A 10,753-nucleotide genomic window follows, 5' to 3' on the forward strand; every position below is an offset into this window, starting at 1 on the left:
CCCATCGCGTGAAATCGCGCCTCCCAATCAACCCACTGATCGATTGGGGGCTCTGAATCGATCGATTGATCGATCCAGAATTGTTCTGTGCGATCACGCACTTCTCTCAATCGATCCACTGATCGATTGGGAGGAGGCTTGTCACGAAGACTCGCCCAATCGATCAGCCGATCGATTGGGCATGAGCCAATCGATCGGCTGATCGATCCAGCTCATGATTTCTCCCAAAATCAAATCTAAAGCCTCCTAAATCAACATCCGGTCAGCCATGACCTGTTAGTCCATCATGCCTAGCATCCGGTCACCCTTGATCTGCTAGAACTCGCTCACCAAGTGTCCGGTCAATCCCTTTGACCCACTTGAAATTTTTTTCGTGCTAAGTATCCGGTCAATCTCTTTGACCTACTTGGGCTTCCCAACACCAGATGTCTGATCAAACTTGACCCATCTGGATTTTCTGTGTCTGGCTTCACTCATCAGGACTTTCATTCTGCCTAGCTTCACTCACTAGGTCTTTCATTTGCCTGGCTTCACTCACCAAGACTTTCCTTCTGCCTAGCTTCACTCACTAGGTCTTTCATTTGCCTGGCTTCACTCACCAGGACTTTCCATGCTGCCTAGTTTCACTCACTAGGTCTTTCACTTAACTTCACCCACCAGGATTTTCCATCTGCCTGGCTTCACTCACCAGGACTTTCAGTCCGCCTAACCTCCCAGTTAGGACTTTCACCTGGCTTCACTCACCAGGATTTTCCAGTCAAGTATCTAGTCAACCTTGACCTACTTGGCTCTCCTTCACAATCTCACCACATGAACAATTGCACCTGCAATCTCCATGTTTTGTCTCCATGTATTGTCAAACATCGAAACTCAAACATCAAGACTCGAGCTTAAACCAATTCAAGTTCAGTCAATCAGGTCAATCTTGACCTAGGGAATATTACGCCAACATGCAGAACATAACTGAGTGACATGCAAGGACAGATATAAAGGTGTCCGACTGAGATATATGCAACATAATACACAATTGAGCAGAATATATAAAACATAATCGAGTAGCTTAATAGAAACGACCGATCTTATGGGCCGACCAAGACATACTCAACTGACAATATGAGCAGAGAATCCTAACAACCATCAGAATAACAACCATATGTTAGAGAATATTTTTCTGAAACCTTCTTCAATAATTATTGTGTCTCTCATTAGCTGACCACTTATAACAACATATTACTTCAACAACTTTAGTAATGGTATAAACTATAATGATAAAAAAAGTATATATATATAGGTAAATGGAAGATTCCTTGGGGCAATTATTGCACATTGCTAAGATTGTACACTCACCGTTACCCCCAACAAACTCTGACATCACTAGCCACCTCATAATTGCGAGGGCTATGAGTGGTAATATATAAAGGGAGATTCTCTCGTTGAGAAGGTATGTTCTTTGAATATATGACATTTATTCCTGTGCGTGTGTTTTTTACTGCTCTTTATTCACCAGTCTAGGAAGATACTGACTTGAGCATTGGAGGACCCTCACTAGGGAGCCCCTTGGTTTCTACGCGCTGACGCTTTATTAGCTTGTCTCTGTGCGCGCAGGATCAAAAGGAAGCTTCTCTCAGGAGTGAAAATTTTTCTCTCAGTCAACCACCGATCTACCGTGTCCAACGTGTCATCTCTATAACTTTCAAATAGGATCAACGTTCATCCCAGACAAGGACGGAGCCAGACACATCCCTACTTGGGTTGTAGCCTAGGTGCCTAGTAGAGGCGAAAAGAGAAAAAACTCAAATTGACAGTAGAAAAAAGGGGAAAGCGAAAGAGAAAGAGGAGGTTAGCCTAGGAAGTGTTGGCTCTCATGACCCATAGTCCGGATAGATCACCCGGACTGACTCAGCCCATGATCCCAGATACCCCTTATAGCCTATTGTAATAAGTTCCATACCGTCTAACAAACTGTACGTAGGAACCATTTAAGGAGGCATTTTGGTTCACAGAGAGTTGAGCGGAAACTGCCATCGGATCATTTTACGCCGCTTGACGATTCCACTAACTTTCGGCAAGCAAACAAAACTCGACAGGATTTTAGCCCAAAAAAGTCAGTAACTTTTCTTCCAACACGGAAAATAGAGACAGTGATTTCTGCCGCAGCAATGCAAAATATGATGCAATCACAATAACAGAAAAATATTCTAATCCTTATTTAATTTTCTCAATCTAATCTTGTTAACGGCCAGAAGCAGCATTCAACGCGTCAAAAGAATCAAAGCAAAACAGACATATAAACAGATGATTTTTTTATGTTGGGAAAAAATCGATGTCGTCCTTCATTTGTTCTTGAATCGGAATATCAACTACTATCAAGTATGTATTGTTGAATTCTAACCTAAAGTTTAATTGATCATTCCTCGTACCACGACATGCAGCTCAACCCCACCAGCACCTCGACGATGGTCGCCTCCGTCTTCTCGACGTCGGCGAAGTGCAGCGTTTGCAGCAGCAGCGCCCGCGGCCGGGTGTAGAATCGTTTCTCTCTCTCCATGGTGCGCTCCTCCTGCCACCGCAACGTGTCGCACGCAACCGGCCCCAACCAGCCCAGGATCGCCGCCACAGCATCCTTCCACCCCTCAGCCATCGAGGCGTCTGCCGACGACTTCCCGCCCTCCCTCCGCCAGCATTCCCTCAGCTTCATCGTCACCGCCGCCCGCATCCCCGACGGCATCATCTGGAACAACTTCTCTCTCGCCGCCGCCGCTGCATCCTTCTCCTCCTCCTGAGGACCCGTTTGTTGTCGTTCTTGATACACCTCCTGAGCCGACAATATCAAGTTGGCGTACCGAGACGCGAGCCCCGATCCGCCGACGGTGCTCGACGGGGATTCTTTCAGCAATTTTCTCAAACGGTCGAATGGCGTTGGTTCGAGCGTATCATTGGCCGTCACACTCAATATCGGAGCTGAATTCCTCAAGGATTGCACCTGCTGCGGCACCACGCGGCGATCCAACGGCCCGGAGGAATGCCTGCCGGGGTGACTCGGGTTAAATTGGTGGATTTGGTGGCGGCTGGGAGGCAAACCGAGGACGCAGGGGCCAAAGACGTCGCAAATCCTGGCGAAGACGGTGACGACTGCTCGGACCATGAGCTCCACCGTCTTGTCGTAGGTCTTGTTCCACAGTGACTCTTCCTTGAGCCGGCGGACCCTGTGGCGCTGCGCACGAAGCTCCAAATGGATCGGATTCAGCGCCGAAGTCACGCCCGGCGGCTTCGGCAGCGTAATTGGACCACTATGCTCTCGCCACTGCTGCTGCTGCTGCTGCAGCTCAATCCGCTTCTCCGAAGCCTCCAGCTGATTGAGCACCTCCATCTCCGCATAGAGATCTGATGTCGTCGCCACGTACCTCTCCATCCTCTCCTTCCGCTTCTCCACCCGCTTTGCGGTGGAGCCAAGGCCGAGGCGGTCGAGGTCGGCTGTGGCGCGGACCTCGCGAAGGGACAAGGGGCTGCCTAGGGCGCCGGCCTTGAGGTCGGAGTAGAGCCGGTCGAAGCCACGAAGCAAGGGGTCGCAGCACTTGTGTCCGAGGAAGGAGACGGTGACCGCAGCCTTGTCGAGCTCGGCGAGAATCTCCGCGCAGGCAACCCGGAGTAGAAAGGCCTGGTCATTGGAGATCAGGTAGGCGACGCCTGGGGACCTCATGTCTACTCGCAGGCGGCGGACCTCATCGTCGGCAAGGGAGTGGTGGAGCGAGACAAGGCGCGACATAGCGGCGGCGGCTTCGAAGGCGAGGATTCCTACGACGGGACGATGCGGAAGATCGAAACTGGATGCTCGGCGAGGCCGGAGGTCGGCGAGAACCTTAGAGACTCCCATGATCACCGATCGCAAAACCTCTGTTGGTACTCTGTTCTTGTGATTAAATTAATGGTGGATTAGATTTTTATGGAATTTACTGGGTGGAGCGAGGGAAGGGGAGGGGGCAATGATATAAGAGGTGGGCGAGTGAGATGGGCATGGCCATTTCCGGGAGGTTCGACGCGGTTGCGAGATTTCCGACGGATACAAAGGGAGGAAGAAGATAAGGTCGTTGGTGTTCGATCGGTCGACATTGCTAGTGACTCATTTACGGTTCATTCTTTTGACTTCAATTAACGATCATATATTTTTTTCCATTAATTAATTCGTTTGCAAAGAGTCGGCAACTTATTCTACACAGTGGTGAATTATATAATTTGGATATTCGATTAATATTTTTTTATTAAGTATGTTCGTAATAATAATCAAATTGATAGATATTAATACAACGCCAGCTGCAAACGTCGATTATGGTCAAACCGGCCGGTTGAACCGTGTTGATGCTGACTACGGATGCATGTGTGTGATTTACGGTCAAAGCGATATAGAGATGTGAATGTGTGTATTATATATACACTATGAAGTGTACCTGTGCTGCAAAAGGCGGGTTCCGTCACCCAGCGGCCCCCTACACTTGCCCCATGATATTGTAGGAAGAAGGTAAATCAGGATAAATACTGGGTTGGCAAGTTAATAGTTATTCGAGACTTTAAGAGACGGAGATATTATCTCATATTGCAACTGACGACATTTGAACCATCATTTTATGCTATAAATATACCATCAACTTATCAACTGATCCAGCCCCTGAGGACACTATAAAGTGTACCTGTGTACGTAGCTGTAAACGCGTTTCCGATTCTCAAATACGATCATGTCCAGCACGTGACTTTTGTTCAGAAACAATTACGCAAGCTGAATATTTTGATAATATTTTAATAATTTTTGACAGAAACAAAGACCGGACAAACTAAACAACCTGAAAGCAAACTCATAACAACTACACGTGGATTAAGGTTTGGTTTATCATCCAGAATAGCAAAGTATTTAACTTTTTATATTTATTGTTGGAAAAAGGCATAATTTTGCAATGTCCGTTCCACCTAAGGCCAAAAAATAGAAATAAACAATAAAAAAGGACTTTTCTAGCGTGGCTCAGTTGTTTTAGGATAGGGAAGTTTATCGCGAGTTCCACAAAACTAGAGGCACGGCCGGTTCAAAGTATAGATCATTAAAATCTATGTATAATGTGTTAGATATGATTTTGTAAATCAAAATTTTGGTGCCATCGATTGTTGAAAGTCAAGTTTGACTTTAAAATCGAAATCTGCATTTCGCGTAGATAAATCTGGACTATTAATTTGCTCAAAACCGATTACGGGTGAATGATAAATTAATTGTCCAAAGATGTGCTCAAATTAACATTAAAGAAAAAGATAAGGTTTTAGTCCCACATCGTTAATCGGCGAGAGCCAATGTTTCCTTATATGTGTTGTTGTGTAAATAATATTAATACAAAAGCACAAGTGCTCTCTACCCTTTGGCGAGTAGGTGCACGCATCTATGAGCTCGCCACCCGCGTAATGAGCGCTTTGTTGGCGCACTTTGCATTGAGGAGCTTTAAGGGCATCCATAGTGGGAGTTCGGAGCTTTGGGAAGGAGCGGCCTATGGAGCCTCTCTTTCACCCTTTTATTTAAAATTTTTTAATTAAAATAAGTTTTTTAAATTTAAATATAATATTTTTAAAAAATGTGGGACCCATGAAAGAGTTATTGAAAGATTTTTTGATAGTGGAAAGATATGTGAGGTTTTTTTCTTTTGATGTGGCGCGGATGTAACAGCGAAGGAGCTCTCCAAGATGTCCAACGAATGTGGATGCTCTAATTTATGCTCCACGTGGGGTGATGACGTGGCATGGTCGGATGATGCCATGTGGCGATGACGTGGCATGTCAGGTGACGAGGCAGTGCCTATGTGGCATGGTCGGATGATGCCATGTGGACTTGACTTGGACTTCGAGTCCAGCTACCCTGGTTTCCAGGCCGGAAGACTTGTGCCGCTCGGTCACTAGCAGTTTTTCTGTCTTGGTCAGTTAGGACCTAAATGTAGCATACGAGGGGCCCTCAGCCGGCGCCCCTCCAAAAATTTGGAGTTTCTTCAACTCCTCCTCCAGTGCGGCTAGACGATTGCTGACTGCAATGTTCTCCACCCATTGATACGTTCGGATGACATAATGTCAGGAACCTGGTGAAGTCGTCATAATAGCGTGTTAAGAAACATACTCCGGTGACTTGCTACATATGGCTGTCCGCTAGCTGACCGGGAGTCATCAGGGCAACTCGAGCCCTCGCATCTTCCCACGTCTTGGCAAGCAGCCCTCGGATGGTAACTTGATGCTCGGGAGTAGTGGGCCGATCCGCCGCCAAAAGGAACTCCTCGGTAGGAAGATGGAGAACGAACTTGATTACTCGACGACCGCTCGGATCGGATTGGGAAGAGATGGCTCGGCTGGATGACTCGCCGAGCGGCGCAGAAATAATGTCCGAGCGTCTGAGCCGAAGGCGAACCCGGGGCAAAGAACTAACGGGTTGCGCCCCAATTGAAGCTGCTGGCTGGTCGAGCTGGGAGGGAGTCCGATCAGACGAGATGGCCTCATGTGCGGCGGGTAGCGGGTTGATTGCCTCTAAGGGGGCGTCGACTAGCCCAATCACCGGCTCCGCATGCGCAATGGCCGTCCGGCGTCGCTTGCGTATTATCAATGGGGAATCGCCTGCCGACCGCTCCGTGTCCTCTGACGTAGGCTGCTGACCGACCGAAGAGATAGCATCCCCGACTGCTCCAGTTGCAGGGACCTGAGCGGCAGACTCTCGGGCCTCAGTTGGAGTTCCTCCGCTTTCGCCCTCATGCGAGCCGACCGGCTCGATGCCTCGATCGGCCATCTCCTTGGCCACCACCGGTTCCATTTCGACAGCTTTCAACTTCAGCCGATCAGCAACCTTGGCGCGCCACATGATGTCAGCTGCATAACCAAAAGGAAAAAGGACAAGGAAAGTGCTTACCCATGCTGCTCGAAAGCTTCGTTCGGATCGGGCTCAAGCCGAATATGTACAACATCCCCTCGTGAAGTAGCTTGTTGATGTTGAACCTCTGGCCGGCTAATAGATTGGTTGCATGAAGATAATCCGGCTGGCTCTTGTATCTACCGAGGTCCGGCGGGCTCGGCACAGTGGTCTGCCATTGGGTGCGAAAGGATGGCAGTTCGGGAAAATGAAGGTAAAAATAACTTTCCTTCCAGTGCTTGTTCGAGGTCGGCATCTTATCGAAGAAGACGAGGCCGATCCGCGATTGGAAGAGGAAAGTACCCCACTTGGACTGTTTGTAATAGTAGAAGTAATGGAAAATTCTGGGGGCTAAGGGAATGCCGTGCAGCTTGAAAAGGATTACTACGCCGCACAACAACCTAAAAGAGTTGGGGACAAGTTGGCCGAGCGGGATGCGGAAATAATTACAAACCTCACGGATAAAGGGATGTAGAGGGAAGCGCAGACCGGCCACAAATTGGTCATGAAAGAAGCAAACGGTGTCGGTCAGCGGATTGTGGGGCCGATCGGAAGAGGTGGCCAAAGCTAGTCTATGGTCAGGAGGAAGTTCGAATTCGTTAAGGAAGCGTCCCGCGTCAGTCTCGTCAAACTGGCTTACCATAGTCATATACCATAAGCCGGGAGAGGGATCCGAAGGCTACGAGGTGCTAGCCATCACCGGAACAGTACCAAGGAAGAAAGGACCGAGGAAAGAAGAATGAAAAGGTTGACGAAGGAGATCGAAACTATATTGAACGGATGCAAAGACCACCAGAAGGGAGAAAACGGAAGAAAGTAGAGATGGGAGAAGGCTTACTGGGAACAAAGCGTGAAGGAGGAGGTCGAAAGTTCGTCGGAGCACCGAGACAAGCGAGCGTCGGGAAACTGGGCACGAGAGGAAGCACCAAAAGCACGAAGGCAGGAACGATGGAAGGAAAATCTGCGTCGGCGCTTCATAAACCCCGGGTTCAGTCCACCACAACCGTTCGATCCAGGTCATCGAAACAAACGTTAGCATCGGACCGTCAGATTTGAACCGACGCCTGTCCAATCGAAGCTGACGCCCTCGCCGTACGATGACGGCGGGCTTGCCAAGTGGCGATCAGCGATTGGGCGGCATTTAATGAGCGTCATTACTCGCGCGTGGGCAGCTTAATGAGGATTGACACGAATTCCGAGGAGATCCGACGACTCCAACCGCCCCCAAAACAGTAGCGCAACAAGCATCGAATGGAAACTAAAACTACAAGGCATAGTCATCAACTCGCCGATCGGCCAAGCAAAGATATACTTTGGGGAGTGGCAAAGTGGTGTTACTCCAGCCGACCGGGTGTCCAGTCAATCGGATTTAGTGCCTCCTTCGACTAGACTTGAGGGGGAGACATGTGATTCGGTGATAAGGACAGGGGACCCTCGTTGGCAGAAAGTCAACAACACGTGGAGGTCAAAGGTCAAGAGATGCAACCCTGAGACCCGACCGACCGGACTGGGAGGGCCGACCGGCATCGACCGACCGTAATGAGATGGCCGATCGGTGGGAATCCCTCGAGCCAAATGAAAGACAACCCGACTAGGGGTCGGGTTTCCGATGCTCAAGGTAGAAAGGTTTCAAGGCCGACAGGTATGTCCGTTCGACCGGGGCACAAGGCAACAGAGGCAGGAGCAATCTCATCCGAGCATACGACCGGAAGTCCTCTTGGTCGAACCGATACTTACAACCGGCGACAGAAGTGATACGCCTGCCGAGCGGCCTACCCGCTCGGCCCTGGAATAGACAGGAATCGCAAGAGGACAAAGGAGACAGGGGATAACATCATCCTCGAGACGTCTGCCGCTGACAGGCAGCAGAGTTGGTGGCCGAACCGTACACAGGATCATACGGTGGAAGCTTCCACCGTCACATCCGGGATATGCTTGGACAATTGCGGAATAGCGCCAGAGGTACTTTTCTGACACAGGCTCGTTAAGGTATGTTTGGGGAAGCGTGTACGCATCGGGAAGCATGCCCACGCGTCCCCGGGGTCCTATATAAGGACCCCCAGACGTCGACGAAGGTATGTGCAAATCTTTACTGTAGCCACATTACGCTGCCTCTCTCGTTGCCTGACTTGAGCGTCGGAGGGTCGTCGCCGGGAAACCCCTCTCGGCTCGGCTTCTTTGCAGGTTCGCCGGAGAGCTACGCCACCAATCGGAGACAGCGAAGCGTGCCACGTCCCCAGCGTCCGTCGACTCAGTGCTAGGACAGGATCACATATCATCTTGGAAAAAAGCAAAAGAGAATATATATATATATATATATATATATATATATATATATATAAAGAATAGTAAAGATAGTAAGCTAGTTTCTTTAATTATCAAATGATACACTTAAAGAGAAGCATAGAGGAGAGAAAATTTTTGTACATATTAAGAACGCATTATGGATTCGGATACATTGTTCATTTATCTTTCATTATATGCCACCAATTTATCTTTCATTATACTATGGATGTGAAAATCACAATACGCAAGCTCTTCTTCGTAATTTTGAATTAATAAATAGTATACAATTTGGATTCAATTCAATTAAATATGATGATTTGATAACTTCAATGTACAGTATTCAATTATGATTATTATTGAATCTTCGAATCAGGTACATGGACCAAGTGAAATATTATTAGATTATTTGATAATAATATGTTGTTACTCATGTAACTTATGAAGTTGACTTTAATATAAGAGGGCCTGATGTGATGGTTATTTGGTCTAATGGTAATTAAAGACAAGGGATTTATTTAAACAAATCCCTCTTCTCTCCCTTTCAATAAAAACATAAAAGAAAATAATTAAAGAACTGGGTGGTTGAGCGGTTACTAAGGAATATATATATATTCCTATATATATATATATATATATATATATATATATATATAATAGTAAAGAAAGGAAGATAGTATATTTAATCATCAACCGATACATTAAAGGTGCGTTTGGTTCAGGGTTATTCTTGATAATCTTGATTATCCATCCAAGGTTATCAACAAAAACTTTGTTTGGTTTAAATATTCGATAATTCTCGAGTAATGTTCCATGCCCGACACGTTAGCAAAAGGGTCATGCAGCCCGGAATCGTAAAACCTCAGAAAATTAAGGTTTTTCTTGATTCCGGGGTTAACGAATTTTTTTTACCAAAAATACCCTCCGATAAGAAAAAACATGAAAAAAAGAGAAAAAAATTTAAAAATTATTAAAAAAATAAAAAAAATGTTTAAAAATTTTAAAAATTATTTTTTAAAAAAATAAATAATTTTAAAAAATAAAAAATAAAAATTTTAAAAATAAAAAATAATAATTTTGAAAATAAAAAATAAAAATTTTAAAAAAAATTTAAAAATTTAATTTTTTAAAAAAAATTAAAAAATAAAAAATTTATAAAAATTTAAAAAATAAAAAAATAAATTAAAATTAAAATTAAAAAATATAAAAAAATAAATATAAAAAATATAAAAACATTAAAAAATAAAAAAACACATTAAAAAGTAAAAAAATATACAGGAAAAAGAAAAGTAAAAAAATATTAAAAAATAAATAATAATAATAATAATAATATTATTATTATTATGTATAGTTGGTTTTGTAACGGAGGGTAATACGGTAAAATATTAAACTAGGGTATTCATTAAAACCTTCAAACAAACAAGTTTTTGTTGCATTACCTAGGTTGAACCAAACAACATTGGTTATGTTTTATTCCCCATAACTTTGGTTATGTGATTACCTGGTAATCACATAACCAAGGTTATACATGATGACTTGAACCAAACGCACCCT

General features: G+C 45.5%; 1 protein-coding gene across 1 annotated transcript; it reads right to left on the reverse strand.

Annotated features, from left to right (window-relative positions):
* Positions 1-2,407: 2,407 nt before the first annotated feature.
* LOC122010538 (protein PSK SIMULATOR 1-like) lies at positions 2,408-3,874 on the reverse strand. Its single transcript, XM_042567064.1, has one exon. It carries the CDS (start codon positions 3,872-3,874, stop codon positions 2,408-2,410), a length of 1,467 nt encoding a protein of 488 aa, XP_042422998.1.
* Positions 3,875-10,753: the final 6,879 nt, after the last annotated feature.

This window comes from Zingiber officinale, chromosome 8A (genome assembly GCF_018446385.1).
Source record: "Zingiber officinale cultivar Zhangliang chromosome 8A, Zo_v1.1, whole genome shotgun sequence".
Classification (NCBI taxonomy): domain Eukaryota; kingdom Viridiplantae; phylum Streptophyta; class Magnoliopsida; order Zingiberales; family Zingiberaceae; genus Zingiber; species Zingiber officinale.